The 15,463-nt window shown below is 48.3% G+C and overlaps 1 protein-coding gene across 1 annotated transcript; it reads right to left on the minus strand.

Annotated features, from left to right (window-relative positions):
- Positions 1-4,122: 4,122 nt before the first annotated feature.
- LOC148814851 (keratin, type I cytoskeletal 19-like) lies at positions 4,123-15,183 on the minus strand. The gene is made up of 9 exons (XM_088906280.1): positions 14,858-15,183; positions 11,271-11,399; positions 10,143-10,225; positions 8,808-8,964; positions 8,199-8,360; positions 7,830-7,955; positions 6,179-6,399; positions 5,890-6,044; positions 4,123-4,475 (listed from the first exon to the last, which is right to left on the minus strand). The coding sequence occupies exons 1-9, from the start codon at positions 15,125-15,127 to the stop codon at positions 4,360-4,362; spliced, it is 1,419 nt and encodes a 472-aa protein (XP_088762406.1). The 5' UTR covers positions 15,128-15,183; the 3' UTR covers positions 4,123-4,359.
- Between the last annotated feature and the right edge of the window lie 280 nt (positions 15,184-15,463).

Raw genomic sequence — 15,463 nt, forward strand, 5'->3', positions numbered from 1 at the left:
AGTGTTATTCTCCTTCCATTTCACTACAGAGCCCCGGTGTGTTTTATGGAAATGGGAGTCAGATGTTTTCCACACTTAGGAAAATGAGCAGAGTGAAGGCAGGACTACGAGGGCTCTTGTGGACACACCTGAGCTTCCCCTGGCCCTGCACACCTGCTCGTTCAGGGTCCAAACATCACAGAGCAGGAGGTAACACCCTGGTAATTCTGCACATTCTGCTGAAATGTACAGCATTTCAACCACTTTCTCAAAGTGCTGCAGAGAGGGAAACCTCTGAGCTCTCATACACGGGACCAAGGATCTCTCATGAAGTACTGTACCTTACCAGGCGTTTCCAAACTTACAGCTGTAAGCATGAAAACACTCTCCCCACATTGCCTTAGAAGTCTGAGAAGTGAAATCAATGAACACAGATTAACCAAGGGCTATGCTTTTGCAGAACAGATCGTTTCAGTCACTGAGCCAGGGAGCCTGATGCCAGAGCAGGTCCAGTCTTCTGGCACACTGCTCCCACGTGTGGGCACCCAGAGGGACCTCAGGGCCTCATAAGAGCAGCTGGTCACAAGAAACAAGATCCCCCAGCTGAGTGTGGCTCCAGTAAGAGTGTTTACACTGCACCACTCCAGTGTCATCAGACTGGTCTGGTCAGTTTTGGTCTCGTGACACAACTAGACAACTAAGTTACACAACAGAGCAGGAGAGGCTTCTGGAGAGAACAGGGGACACGCCCTGATCATGCAAATGTGAGTTAACTTTCCAAGAGTTAAAAAGTTAAAGAGTATAAAAGCAAATGAAATACACATCAGTTTAACAAACTATAAACTACAGTTTTGCAGTTTAAAAATAAAAATTGCAGTTTTATTCACCTTTGTATCTGGTGTGAGGAGTGAGATGGCCGCGCCTTTCCATGTTATTTTTCTGCTCAGAATTCCTAAAACTATTAAGACTATTAAATCTAGGATTACCAAAAACATTGTATCTCTTATAGCTACTGCTTTTGGTCGACATTTATTTAATGCACCATTACGGATTTTGTCAATGTAAATCCAGTGCACTAAATTTGCGTAAAAAAAGAATTTTCTTTAAATGACTGCTTTTACGAAAATCACAGCGATTCAGAGGACAATATACTGTAAAGACTGACACATCCTCAGTGCGACACAGAGACTGCAGCAGAAATTAAAATGCGCTAAAGATTCAAAATTGATTTGCATGCTATAAAAATAAAATCCAATCAAAAAAAAGACAAAATAATAATAATTTAGAATTACTCATGTACAATTATATTTCCACAGCTGTGCCCTGTACAGAGCTCAGCAAAACCTTTGCTCTACTGTTCCAGAAAGGACTTGTTCACCTGGGTTTTTTTTAAACGGCACAGGTAACGAGCAGCTATTGAGCTCTTACTCTGTTGCCTCTAAGCTCTTTTTGCCTTTCAGCTGCAATTCCAATTATGTGTGAGAGCAGTTATCAAAGGACGGGGGCCCTGAGTCATCGATCCTGACAAGATGATTGCACTCCGCGAGCAGGAAAGAACTGGTCTGTCTGGGTGTGTCCTGAGCCCTGGCGCGAGGACAGGAATCTGTCTCCCCCTCACCCCGCTGGGTCTCGAACGAAACCAGTTCTTTTAACAAAGAGAGGAGCGTTTCCTCCCCCTTCCACCTCACGCCAGGCACTGCTCTTACTTCTGCTCTATGCACTTGGCTGCCTTGGTGCTTTTCTTCAGCTGGGCCACTAGAGCAGCCCAGGTGCTGCCTGTGGACTCTGGCGGAAGACATGGAAAGCACAGCAGAGCTCAGCCCTGCTATGGTTCTCCCGTTGTTAACACCCTTCAAGGACGCTCTGCGCCCCACCCTGCAGCTCTGTGAAACTTACAGACCAGCACAGCAGAGCTCCGTGTGGGCTCTCTCTCAGTGTGTCCAACACAGCTCTTCCCTGGAGCTACAAACAGAGAGGCAGCCCTCCCCTCTCAGCAGTGAACACCATGGAGGAGACAGCTGAGAGAATACAGGTGTGTTGCAGAGTTTGAGTGGGCAGTCAGAAGCGTCTCGTGTTGGCCAGAGTGGCCCAGAGTAAGTGAGGTCCACAGGCACCCCTTTGCAGAGCCCCCAGAATTTGCACATTTGTCCTGGCATGAGAAGCCCTAAAAAAGGCTGTGGGTGTATTTCAACATATAATTCTACAAATGCACCTGTGTACGTTATGGTCTTTTACACCATTGTACTGTATTGTAAGCCCCTATATGGTGCTGCATTGTCTTGTACACCTGGGTACTGTACTGTATTGTATTGTAAACCTCTGTATGGTCCTGTATAGTGTGTACACCTCTGTATTGTACTGCAGCCTATTATGCACACTGCTTAGGATACGGTGCTGCTTCACGTGAATGCTCTGACAGTGCCTGCCTGTGTATATTGTCAAGGGAAACAGAGCATGCAGATCAGAGACAGACACTACACTGCACTGACACCGGTTTGCGTTAGCTCACATCCAGGAACAAAGAGGAATTCCTGATGAATTCTGCATCTAGGAAAAACAAGGTCTTGGTCTTGTAAAAATAAAGGCATGGGCCTGCTACAGAGCTGTCTGGGAACTCCAGAGCCCAGGACAGCTCACCCTGTCAGAGCACTGGCTAGGAGCTGGAATAGCTTCTAACCTCTAACTGCTGCAGAGTGTGGACAGTGCATCAGCCCTGGAGCTGTGGGCCACAGCGGTCACTGAGCATCCATGGGGCAGACATGACACAAGGGCAGAGATGGACTCTGGCGAACAGAGGTCTCTCCCCCACCTTACTCTAACACTAACAGCCTTTCCATGTTCATTATTTTCCTGCTCAGAATTCATAAGACTTATTCCGAGCCCGAAAACATAGTATCTCTTATAGCTACTGCTTTTGGTCAACATTTATTTAATGCACCGTGACAGATTTTGCCAATGTAAATTCAGTGCACTAAATTTGCACAAAAAAGGATTTTCTTTAAATTACTGGTTTAAGAAAATCACAGCGATTTAGAGGACAATATACTGTAAAGACTGAAACTCAGTGCGACACAGAGACTGCAGCAAAAATTAAAATGCGCTAAGGATTACAAATTGATTTGCATGGTATAAAAATAAAATCCAATCAAAAAAAGACAAAATAATAATAATTTAGAATTACTCATGTACAATTATATTTCCACTCAGAGTGCTGGCTAGGAGCTTGAATAGGTTCTAACTGCTAGCCGAGCCCCCTCCCCCCACATTTGTAAGCAAGACAGTGTGTATTCTTGCAGAGATAAAGTGATATACGCCGTGCCACGTTTAACACAGGTTTGTGTTCTTTGAGCATCTTTGTCCCTCTTTAACCATGTTTCATTCTAATAAATAAATTCTTTAACTCCTTAACTAAAAAAATTAGGAACCCCTATAGAGCTACTGGTAAAAAATTAAAAAACAATAGTAGTGTCATATAGAATGACCAATTTTCTTGACTGTAGTCTGTGCGCAGATGGCACCCTCTCCTGGCACCGAGGAGCACAGCATGCACCTTCTCTCGATTAGCTCCCCCTGCTGGCGCTGTGTGGAACTTGCTCGCTCAGCACTCTTCCGTCAGCTCGCTAGTGTCTGGGAACTATGCCGTCTTAAAACTCTCTTTTACTCTCTGACCTTGAACTCTTTTATTTTCTGGAATAATTTTTCTAGGCCTGTCTCTTCTGTAGGCTGTTTTACAATTTAAGGAAGGTTATGAACAATGGGAGGCCATTTTGCACATCCAACGTGTTTGAGGTTAACTGTTGATCCCAGGATCTTGTCCAGCTGTTGAAATCTTGAACGCCGGGATACCAGCTTCAAGAACATGATGTTTTGTTGCAAAGTGTCTTGAAATGACATATCATGTATTATGAAAGGTGCTATTTATTGCGATCAGGATGAACAAATGACTTTTCGTGGAATTAAAGCATTGAAACATGACCACGTTCTCTTTTTCTTAGTTCTGCAGTATTAAGCTTTTTTTAGCACATTTGCTTGAGTTACAACACACCAGGATAAGTACAAAGGTTCAGCTGTGTCTGTTCATTTCTTAGAATATTTATGTTGTATGCCTGGGTTGTTTTTTTAAAAAAAGACGGAATTATTCAGTATGGTAGAAAGTATTTTAATCACATTTAAATCCAAAGCCACATGTCCTCACTCCTCCAATGGGCTTTAACAAAAGCTGAGAGAATTATGATTAAAGGAAGAAGAGGAGGAGGTGGAAGAGGAAGAATATACAGACCATCAGGCACTTCTGTTCAGCAGTTGTGAGTTCTTCTTTGTTCAGGTCACGATTAAAATGGCGCTTCTAGGATTGTGTGCCTGGCAGTAAACACTGCTCTCTCAGTAGGGAAGGGCGATGTCATGGACTTTTTCGTCCACAGAGGAGGACACCACCTGGCCGTCCACTATCTCCTCCACGATGGTCTTCACTCTCCTCTGCACATGGGGGCCATGCTCTGTGAGGTGGCACAGACAGACTGTCACAGGCAGACAGGTTCAAACGCACACAGACTGTCAGAGAACACAGGCAGACAGGCTCAAACGCACACAGACTGTCAGAGAACACAGGCAGACAGGCTCAAACGCACACACACTCTCAGAGAACACAGGTAGACAGGCTCAAACGCACACACACACTCTCAGAGAACACAGGCAGACAGGCTCAAACGCACACACACTCTCAGAGAACACAGGCAGACAGGCTCAAACACACACACACTCTCAAAGAACACAGGCAGACAGGCTCAAATGCACACAGACTCTCAGAGAACACAGGCAGACAGGCTCAAACACACACACACCGTCAGAGAACACATGCAGACAGGCTCAAACACAAACAGACATTGCCAGTGCCTTTGAGGATTTTGTATCATTTCCCCTTGTCTTCTAGTCTAGTCCTCTCTGTTCAAGACTAAAGAGATTCAGCTCTTCAGCTGCAGGACATTCCTTTAAAGGGGAACTGCAGTCCCAGTTTCTCAGACTAGTTATTAAATCTCGGTAACAAAATTAATTAATTGATGGTATCACAAAATTGTAAAAATTCAGAATTAAGCAGAGCACCATGAACTTTGTGAAAGTACTGTAAGTCGCCATGTTGTCGCAAAACCCTGATCTTGCCACAAGCGAGAGTTTTCGCAAATTGTGATACGATACAGCCCTTCCTGCTCACTATCCACTGTAGTGACTAATGTACTGTGATGAGTACGGGTTGTGAAGCACACATTTCACCGCAGAAATGTTCCAACGTGATCTGCATGCAGTTAACAAGTAAGTATTGTTTGTCTGTGAAACCATTTTATTGTCAAGAGCAATATTTCTACTGCATTAAAAGAGATGTATTCACAAGCCTGCTTGTTTACACTGTAATAGGGCCACTGCACCTCACTGGAAGTTATGTTGCCTCATTCTGAATTGCAGAAAATGGCATTATGCATTCCTGGAAATTTAATCCATTTTGTGGTGTAAATTGGAGGTTTTTACATGTTATTGTGTACACTTTCATAGTGGTTCGAAATGCACTCATCAATGCAGATTCTTTCTAAATCTGAAATATAAAGATAGCATTGCAGTTCCCCCTTAAGCTCCAGAAGGCATCCATGCTGTTCTCTCGACTGATTCAAGAGCAGCAATATCTTTTGTACGCTATATTCTAAATGAGGCACTAAAACACAACATGCCATGATTTAAATTCTACGCTTTTAAATGCTTCTCTGTCTCCTGTTTAATATGCAGTGCTGAAGTTTTTTCTGGTTTGCTCGATGCTGTGCTGTGCTGCCTGACCACTTTTACCCCAGATTCTCCAGCACTGGCTGGTCTGCGTGCTGACTGTGAGGAAGAGACAAGGGCGACGGCGCAAACACCTTCACTCACCCTCCTCAACAACCTGCTCCATCTGCACCAGCTGCTCCACCTGCTTCACCTGCTCCACCTGCTTCACCTGCAACAGCTGCTCCTCCAGCTCCAAGTGCTCCAGCTCGTGCACCACCACTGTCCTCCTGGAGTCCGTGGTGACAGTCTCCCTAAACCTGCAGGGGCACAAAGGAACCAGCTCAGAGGGATGCTCCCCATGTTCTAAAGACAACGGAGAACGTTTAAGGGGTTCGCACCTAGCAGTATGACCCCACTTCTCTCCAGCCCTCCCCCCTGCCCCCTGACCGACCTGCACTCCTCCCCGTCCAGCAGGCGGCGGTACTCTGCGATCTCCATCTCCAGGCGCATCTTGATGTCCAGCAGGATGCAGTACTCCTCGGCCTGGTGCTCCATGTCAGCGTGCAGCTGCTTCAGCTCCGCCTCCAGGTTGTTAATGTGCACCTGCAGCATGCCGATCTGCTGCATGCTGTGCTCTCTCACCTCCTGCAGACGGCTCTCCAAGTTCACCCTCTGCAGGGAGACAGCAGGTCAGGCCCAGGCCTCCTCATTCTCGCCCAGGACAAACCAAGCCAGCGCTGCTTCAGCAAGAGTAGTGATCAGCTTGTAGGCCACTTAAATGTAGTTTAGAATTATAACCTGGAGCTTATGTGCAAAAAGCTTGAATGCAGTATTGAAGATATTGCTCTGAATAAAAGATCTAGGTCTTTATTCATTAGTGGTGAGTTTGACAGTGGATTATACTGCTGACCTACTATTGATGGTCCCCATTAAAAAATTACTAAAACAGTGGTTTGGCCATTTCTGGGGCCACTTTCAAGATTATACAAGATTATACAAGATTTTGAACACTTGAATGCTTTTTAAGGTTGTTGAAGCCGACATCCTGGCTTCATATAATAAACAAAACCCTTCGTTATAATCAACATTTAATTAAAATAAGAAATTTAGTTGTGAGGAACAATTTCCCAAAATTGTTCAGGAACAGAGGAAACCCAGGAAATTGGACAAATAAACACTTCTGAAGACATTTCAACACTAGAGGGAGCCATTTCTCCATTTCCTAAATTACATAAGCCCTCAGAAGTACAAAGTCATAGCTATTATAAAGCTCATCCACTTAATACCTCTTCAGGAGTACACAAGTCTAATCCTGACCTTCACTCTCGCCTTAGATACTACGTGAAAATGCATTTAAAGCTGAGAACAGGTGTGGGGGTCTGGAACAAGCTGCTCAGCCATGTTGTTGAAGCCGATACCCTGGCGTCTTTTGTTAAACAGCCAGATAAGATCCTCAGATCAGTGAGCTACCACCTACTGAACAAGCTGGATGGGTAAATGGCTTCCTCTTGTTTGTAACCCTTCCTATGTTCTAACCCTGAACAAAGTAGCTGTGTCCCCCTCCAGCTGTGTGTATGTGAGTCTCTACCAGCAGCTGTGTCCCCCTCCAGCTGTGTGTGAGTCTCTCCCAGCAGCTGTGTCCCCCTCCAGCTGTGTGTATGTGAGTCTCTACCAGCAGCTGTGTCCCCCTCCAGCTGTGTGTATGTGAGTCTCTACCAGCAGCTGTGTCCCCCTCCAGCTGTGTGTATGTGAGTCTCTACCAGCAGCTGTGTCCCCCTCCAGCTGTGTGTGAGTCTCTCCCAGCAGCTGTGTCCTCCTCCAGCTGTGTGTATGTGAGTCTCTACCAGCAGCTGTGTCCTCCTCCAGTTGTGTGTATGTGAGTCTCTACCAGCAGCTGTGTCCTCCAGCTGTGTGTATGTGAGTCTCTACCAGCAGCTGTGTCCCCCTCCAGCTGTGTGTATGTGAGTCTCTACCAGCAGCTGTGTCCCCCTCCAGCTGTGTGTATGTGAGTCTCTACCAGCAGCTGTGTCCTCCAGCTGTGTGTATGTGAGTCTCTCCCAGCAGCTGTGTCCCTCTCCAGCTGTGCGAGCAGCTCAGCTCACCTGGGCATGCAGGCCCTGCAGCTCAATCTCCAGGCTCTGGTAGCTGCGTCTGAGGTCGCTCAGCTCCGACTTCGAGGTTTTGATCTCGGTGGTGCTGGTGCTCATCTGATTTTTCAGAACTTCGGTCTGTGAAAAACGGTAAACAAAGTAATATTTCATTGTTTGTGTGGTGTCCCTGCACTGAGGTCAACATTAATGAAACACGGACACACGCTTACTTTAGTCACTTCTCTTTCGATTTATTTTTGTAAATCGTTTTTTAAACTTTGAGACACCATTGAAGCACTGAAGCTTTTTCATTTATTGACCTTTCCTGCCATATGTGTCCCTTTTGCTGCATTTCTCAAACACTTTACTCTAACCTCTCACCTTCTTCTGGAACCAGATTTCAGCCTCCCTCCTGTTTCTCTGCACCAGGGCCTCGTACTGGTCCCTCATGTTCTGCAGCTCCATGGTCAGGTCAGCAGAGCGGGCACAGTCCACCTCCACACTCACAGACCCAGCCTGCTGGGCTCTCAGCAGGCTCATCTCCTGCACACACACAGAGCACGAGGAGTACATGACTGCTGTCTTCACACACCTCAGCCTGCCCCTCTACCCTGGCTTGTTTTCACATTCTCCAAGAAAATCCAACCTTCTGAATTCACACCACATCTTTTTCAACCTACTGAAAATCCCATTTTGTGCCCATTTTTTTTTGCAGTTTTAGAAGTCTGACAGGAAATAAGATTATGTGAGCAGCACTGGCTGATCAGCACTCACCAGCAGGGCTTCCCAGAACTAGTGCAACACTAAATTTTTTCCCCCACATTTCCGACTTGATTAAAAAAATTGGATCTTGATGAATGGACAATCTGACTTTCACCAGGGTGTTTCCATCATTCTGCTCTTCCTTGAGCTTCCCTGCCCTGGACATGGCGCTACCCTGCTGTACTACACTAGACACTCAGCCATGCTCGTGGCAGTTGTCCACCTCACCTCCGCGTGGTCCTTCTTCAGGAGGACGAGCTCCTCCCGCAGGCCTTCGATCTGCACCTCCAGATCTGACCTGGAGATGGTCAGGTCATCCAGCGCCTTCCTCAGCCGGGACATATCCAGCTCCACCATCTGACAGGTGTTGTGCTCTGATTCATACCTGCAGGACACAGGACAGCCTGCTGTCAGGAGCACAGGGCACAGGACAGCCTGCTGTCAGGAGCACAGGGCACAGGACAGCCTGCTTTCAGGAGCACAGGGCACAGGACAGCCTGCTGTCAGGAGCACAGGGCACAGAGGAGCCTGCTGTCAGGAGCACAGGGCACAGGAGAGTCTGCTGTCAGGAGCACAGGGAACAGGATAGCCTGCTGTCAGGAGCACAGGGCACAGAGGAGCCTGCTGTCAGGAGCACAGGGCACAGGACAGCCTGCTGTCAGGAGCACAGGGCACAGGAGAGTCTGCTGTCAGGAGCACAGGACACAGGACAGCCTGCTTTCAGGAGCACAGGGCACAGGACAGCCTGCTTTCAGGAGCACAGGGCACAGGACAGCCTGCTTTCAGGATCACAGGGCACAGAAGAGCCTGCTGTCAGGAGCACAGGGAACAGGAGAGTCTGCTGTCAGGAGCATAGGGCACAGGAGAGTCTGCTGTCAGGAGCACAGGGCACAGGAGAGTCTGCTGTCAGGAGCACAGGGCACAGGACAGCCTGCTTTCAGGAGCACAGGGCACAGAGGAGCCTGCTGTCAGGAGCACAGGGCACAGGACAACCTGCTGTCAGGAGCACAGGACACAGAAGAGCCTGCTGTCAGGAGCACAGGGCACAGAGGAGCCTGCTGTCAGAAGCACAGGGGACAGGACAGCCTGCTATCAGGATAACAGGGCACAGGAGAGTCTGCTGTCTGGAGCACGGGGCACAGGACAGCCTGCTGTCAGGAGCACGGGGCACAGGACAGCAGGCTGTCAGGAGCACAGGGCACAAGAGAGCCTGCTGTCAGGAGCACAGGGCACAGGACAGCCTGCTGTCAGGTGCACGGGGCACAGGAAAGCCTTCTGTCAGGACACAGAGCACAGGACAGCCTGCTGTCAGGAGCACAGGGCACAGAGGAGCCTGCTGTCAGGAGCACAGGGCACAGGACAGCCTGCTGTCAGGAGCTGGACACCCTCTCAGGGCATCTCTGGCATTGACAGCAGGCTGAGAGAGAAGTGGGCACTCTGAACAGACCCTCATTCTCCCTGGGCAGTACCTGAGCCGTAACTGTAACGCCGAGCTTCAAAACCACTGATGAGTCTACAGTTTTGGGGAATCTGGGACAGAGCCCCGAGTTTCCTGGTACTCACTTGACACGGAAGTTGTCGGCCGCCAGCCTGGCATTGTCCAACTGCAGGGCCTGCCGAGTGGTGTCCATGAAGGCTGCACTGATCTGGAGCAGAGGGGAAGGAGAGAAACAGCACAGCTCTGTTTTAGCCTTCTAGTCCTCATCCTTGCAAACACAGACCAGCTCTCCTTTCGCTGCCCTCTGAGACACATATGTCCGCCTCTGGCTTTGTGTAGAACAGAGCGGATCACAATGTGCAGCATGGCTCTGCTTCCTGACAGACAGATGGGTATCCAACGCCACAGTCAGACAGGACAGGTATCTAACTCCCAGTAAATCTAAATCAGACCTGTGTTCAACCCACGTTTGCAACAGACCTTTCAGTGTAGTCAGTACAAAACAATAAAAATGATCAGATGTGGGTTAGTCTGCAGGATCAAAGCACAGTCTGGAGCAATGTCTTTTGTGACATTTTATAATAGTAATTTCCAATATGACTTCACATTGACTTGCCAGCAGGATACCCTCACACTGGGCATGGCCGCAGCAGCAGGAATAGAGGCTGTGGGGCAGAGGAGGGGTATCTGTGACCAACAGGGGGGGTATCAGTGGCCCAGAGGAGGGGTATCTGTGACCCACAGGGGGGGTATCAGTGGCCCAGAGGAGGGGTATCTGTGGCCCACAGGGGGGTATCAGTGGCCCAGAGGAGTGGTATCTGTGACCCACAGGTGGGGGTATCAGTGGCCCAGAGGAGGGGTATCTGTGACCAACAGGGGGGGTATCAGTGGCCCAGAGGAGGGATATCTGTGACCCACAGGAGGGTATCAGTGGCCCAGAGGAGGGGTATCTGTGACCAACAGGGGGGTATTAGTGGCCCAGAGGAGGGGTATCTGTGACCAACAGGGGGGGTATCAGTGGCCCAGAGGAGGGGTATCTGTGACCAACAGGGGGATATCAGTGGCCCAGAGAGGGGGCAGTGGCGCAGTGGAGGGGTATCAGTGACCCACAGGGGGTATCAGTGGCCCAGAGAGGGGGCAGTGGCGCAGTGGAGGGGTATCAGTGGCCCAGAGAGGGGGCAGTGGCCCAGTGGAGGGTATCAGTGGCCCAGAGAGGGGGCAGTGGTGTACTGGAGGGGTGTATCTGTTTGTACCTCTTTGCGCAGGTCAGCAATGGTGTTGTAGTACAGGGTCAGATCCTTGCTGCTCACCGCAGTCCTCTTGTTGTAATACTCCTGGATCTTCAGCTCCAGCTCCGCATTGCTCTGCTCCAGGGAGCGCACCTGCACGGCCAGGGCAGCGGTCAGCACACGCCCCCAGCCCCAGATCCCCGACTACCTGCTTCCACTTCCACGTCCGCTGGACACCGGGTCCACTCACCAGGCAGTGATCAGGGGAGATCACGGATTATCACCACGGACAGAGGTGCACTTCCTACTGCACTGTGACAGATACTCTGGGAGTAGGGAAACATTCTTCCCTAAATTCGGAAATCTAATCCCAGAGCTCCCACACCTGCCAGAATCACAACAGGTCCCAATCGTACTGGGAGAGGGAGGAGAGAACTCAGTGGAACTGGCAGCCCAGTATGTGATCTCCTGTCACAACCTGAGGAACAGTGAGCCTGTCTCCCAATAATGCTCCTTATGTTTACAGTCTATTTTACTTTTATTTCTTGTTTTGTTTCATGTGAATTTCATTATTTTTATTTGCTTTGGCTGACTCATCAGTCATGCCAATAAAGCAATTGAACTGAATTATTAAAAGAACATCAGCAGCTGACAATTACATCCTCACCATACATGAACACTAACATGCATAAAGGAAGGTCTGTCTGCATCATAAAAACATTCTGATACTGTATATAAATTCTCATATATAGATGTTTAATTGGTTGTTAATAGATTATACATACATACATTTATAAGGTGCAATTTTCAACCACTTGTTGAAAATATCGCTGAATGGGTGTTAAAGAGGGTAGCTGATAGGGTAGCAGGTTGGAATATATATCTTATTGATCGATTGATCGCTTCACGAGCAGGGGACAGCTGCAGCTCATCTGACATCGTCTGCGGTAACTGCCCGGCCAGACACCAGCCTCCAGCCGCCCAAGGAAGAAATTCTGATGAAGGGTGGACAGACCCACACCACCCTCGTCAACATAACCGGGTAGTTAGTGCCTGCTGATAACGTGTGTATTCTTAGACGTTTTCTCACTCTGGAGAGGACCTGGTGCTCTCACAGGCACACACAACCTTTAAACTGCGAAACGGTAGTAGCAGGATTTTTGACTTCTTAGTTCAAATTGTCTGCATCGAATTTCCGTGGATCAATTCTCCATAACAACTTTCCGTACGATACAGGGTGGCGACAAACTGCAGCCTGTTAATTGTTTATTTCGTTATTGTTTGTAAAGTTTTTAAGTTGTTAACGACCGAGACAAACGGTTTGTGTTTTTAGCAGCAGGTAAACGGCCGGGCAGGTTAGTCATGGCAACAGGAGCGGCGCGTCCGCAGGTGTGACTGCGCGGCTCTCTCTTCAAAGTCAAGCCCGGTCCGTCCGCGCCTGCAGCCCGACTGTCAGGACCGCTTCCAGGCCGCAGCAAAGGGACTGTACACCTACTGTCAGGAAAGCGCTCGGGAGAGTGACGGGTGACTCCTGCAACCTCGTCTTGGAGAGCTCACCTGCTCCCGAGGCGAAGTCGCTCCACTGCTACCCTGCTAACAGCTTCTGAACCGCGTGTAACGGAGACAGTCTATAAGAAACTCTCCGCCCTGTGCAAATACCGGCCGATAATGTCCCCGACTCTCCAGGAGTTGAGTTCCTAGGATTTACAGAGTTTTGTTTGCAGGCAGTTAAAGGTGTTTTTCAGATTGAAGGATTTTGACATTTTATTGTACTGTTTAGTAGTAAATTTGGAAAAAGAGCATTTATTTATAGTCAATTTATTAATCATTCTTGGTAAATTTCACATCCATAAATCCAAATGGTCTAATAATACTCCCCTTTTTAGTTCTTTTGAGGTGGAGCTGAAACAGTATTTAAATTCTATTAAAAATGTGAGAAATAATAAAGCACGGAAAACATTTGATATATGTAAAAAATACAATTTAATCATATAACTTACTTATTACCTCTGGCGGTTAACTGTTTATTTTTCTGTTTGTGTTTGTTCTCTTGTACCTAATTTGATCCTCTGATTGTATTTGTATTTGTAAATTCTTTACACATTTAATCAAAAATTCTTAAAAAAAAAAAGAGTTGAGTTCCCTGGAGATAAAATGTCTGTGCAGGGCATGATAAACAGCAGATCTAAACATTCTTTCAAATCTTTAACTTTTAATGTAGCTGCGTATCTTTTATTTAAAAAAAACACAAATTTAATTTGGATTAATTTGCAATTTACAGAACAATTCATCTGCCCAGTGCCCAGTTTTGATTCTTCCGAATTATCAGAGACCTACAACACATAATTTTATTTCAGAGGGTTAAAGCGCTGTTCCCCTATGGAAGCCCGTTTCCGCCAGGGAGTAAAAAAAAACGCGCTGTGGTATCTTAGAATTGCGACTTAGTAACTCAGAATTCCGACTTCGAAATAGTCCACATTTCATTGTCTGTCCTTTTGTTATTGCAACGGATTCGGGTTCTAGGGCTTGTGCCCTCTCCGCTCCCGCCCTAGTTCGTGCCTCACTGCATTGGTTTGAACCCAGGTCTTGCCAGCTGAGCTAAAGAAGACCTTCTTTTATAAGTAAAAAATGACATACAATGGAAATACGTAAAAAGCATAAGTTTCAGCTTTTATAATTGTGAATTCCTCTGGATGTGAAGCGTCCATTTCTGTATCGTATTTCATATTCTGTCTCCGTTTTTGTATTTCTGGTGTTTAAAAACTTTTTTAAAAAGCCCACCGTGCACTGTTCCATCCGGGTACTATGGAAGACTCACCGGCGGAATTGGGATTCTATAAAAAAATCGTGTAATTAATTTGATTTTTATCAGGGCACTGTACAAGACACGTCTTCAGGCCTATAGATCCTATGACCCTGTACGATTCGTGAATGTAGTGTAACGGACCGGCCGACATACAGGTTGTACGATCTGGTTGCAGTGTGGTGACGGCACCACCCTCCCCTGCGCATAACAAGGATGCTGGCCGCCGGGGCTAAAGAAAGTGTCCTTTAGCTCAGCTGGCAAGACCTGGGTTCGAGCCAATGCAGTGAGGCACGAACTAGGGTGGGGGCGGCGAGGGCACCAGCCCTAGAACCCGAATCCGTTGCAATAACAAAAGGACAGACAATGAAATGTGGGCTATTTCGAAGTCGCAAATGTGAGATATGAAGTCGCAATTCTGAGATACTAAGTCGAATTCTGAGTTACTAAGTAGCAATTCTGAGTTACTTAGTCGGAATTCTGAGATACCATAGCGCGTTTTTTTTTACTCCCTGGCGGAAACGGGCTTCCATACACTGTTCTGTGTCCCCTGGTGAGGAGTGCTGGTGATCTAGTTTGAGTTTCACATCTGCCTGCAGAACCATGGCTCTGGGGGTACAGCGACTCTGCACCCTAAAACAGCTGTGTCGCTGCAGGGCTGGCTGGGCTCTGTCCAGCTCCAGCTCCCTCACGAACTCCCTGCTGGCCCTTCCTGCTGCTTCTCACCTGGAACCAGGTAATGACGCTCCGCAGGGAGCTCAGGAGCACCGGCTCGGCTCAGGCGGTCTCACCCAGGCGCTCGTCTTACCTTCTCCAGGTAGGCAGCCAGACGGTCGTTGAGGTTCTGCATGGTGTGCTTCTCGTTGGTGCTGATGGACCACTCGACCCCGGACAGCGAGCCCAGGGAGGCAGCGCGGGAGATGCGGGTGCCAAACCCTCCCGCGCCGCCGTACATGCTGGGCGCCCGGCCGGCCGAGCTCGGGGGGGGGCCGGAGACGCGCCTGCCCCCCTGGGCCAGCTGCATGCTGCTGGCGGAGCTGAAGCTGCTGTGGCTGGAGGTGACCATCGCGGACGCCATGGCGAGTCTTCACGGGTGAGGCTGCGGGCTCTGGCGGTGGGCAAGGGCTCTCAGGCTGAGATGAGCAGCTCGCACCCGGACCACCCTGCTTTATAGAGAGCTCAGGTATGAGGAAGCAGGTGGCCTCTCACTCATTGGTACAGGCTGCGCTGTGATAATCGTTAGGGCCCTGCCTTTGGGGTAATGCCTGGACTAATCTTTTATCACTTGCACGCTCAAGTGCCATTTAGCGCAATAATGCTCTAGCGGTGCTCCAGGGCATCTGGCAGGAAGCCTGGCTTGTCTTTTTCAAGGACCAATTCCGAAAAACGTTTACATTCTGCTAAATTTATTCTC

Source organism: Atractosteus spatula, chromosome 26, assembly GCF_055471065.1.
Source record: "Atractosteus spatula isolate fAtrSpa1 chromosome 26, fAtrSpa1.hap1, whole genome shotgun sequence".
In the NCBI taxonomy this organism is placed as follows: Eukaryota; Metazoa; Chordata; class Actinopteri; order Semionotiformes; family Lepisosteidae; genus Atractosteus; species Atractosteus spatula.

Bases quoted from the DNA above. Each gene is read 5' to 3' on its own strand.
- LOC148814851 (XM_088906280.1), bottom strand. From the start codon at position 15,127: ATGGCGTCCGCGATGGTCACCTCCAGCCACAGCAGCTTCAGCTCCGCC. The intron at 7,956-8,198 runs GTGAGAGGTTAG...CGTTTTTCACAG, and splicing joins AAATCTGGTTCCAGAAGAAG to ACCGAAGTTCTGAAAAATCA. The intron at 4,476-5,889 runs GTGAGTGAAGGT...GCCACCTCACAG, and splicing joins GGAGCAGGTTGTTGAGGAGG to AGCATGGCCCCCATGTGCAG.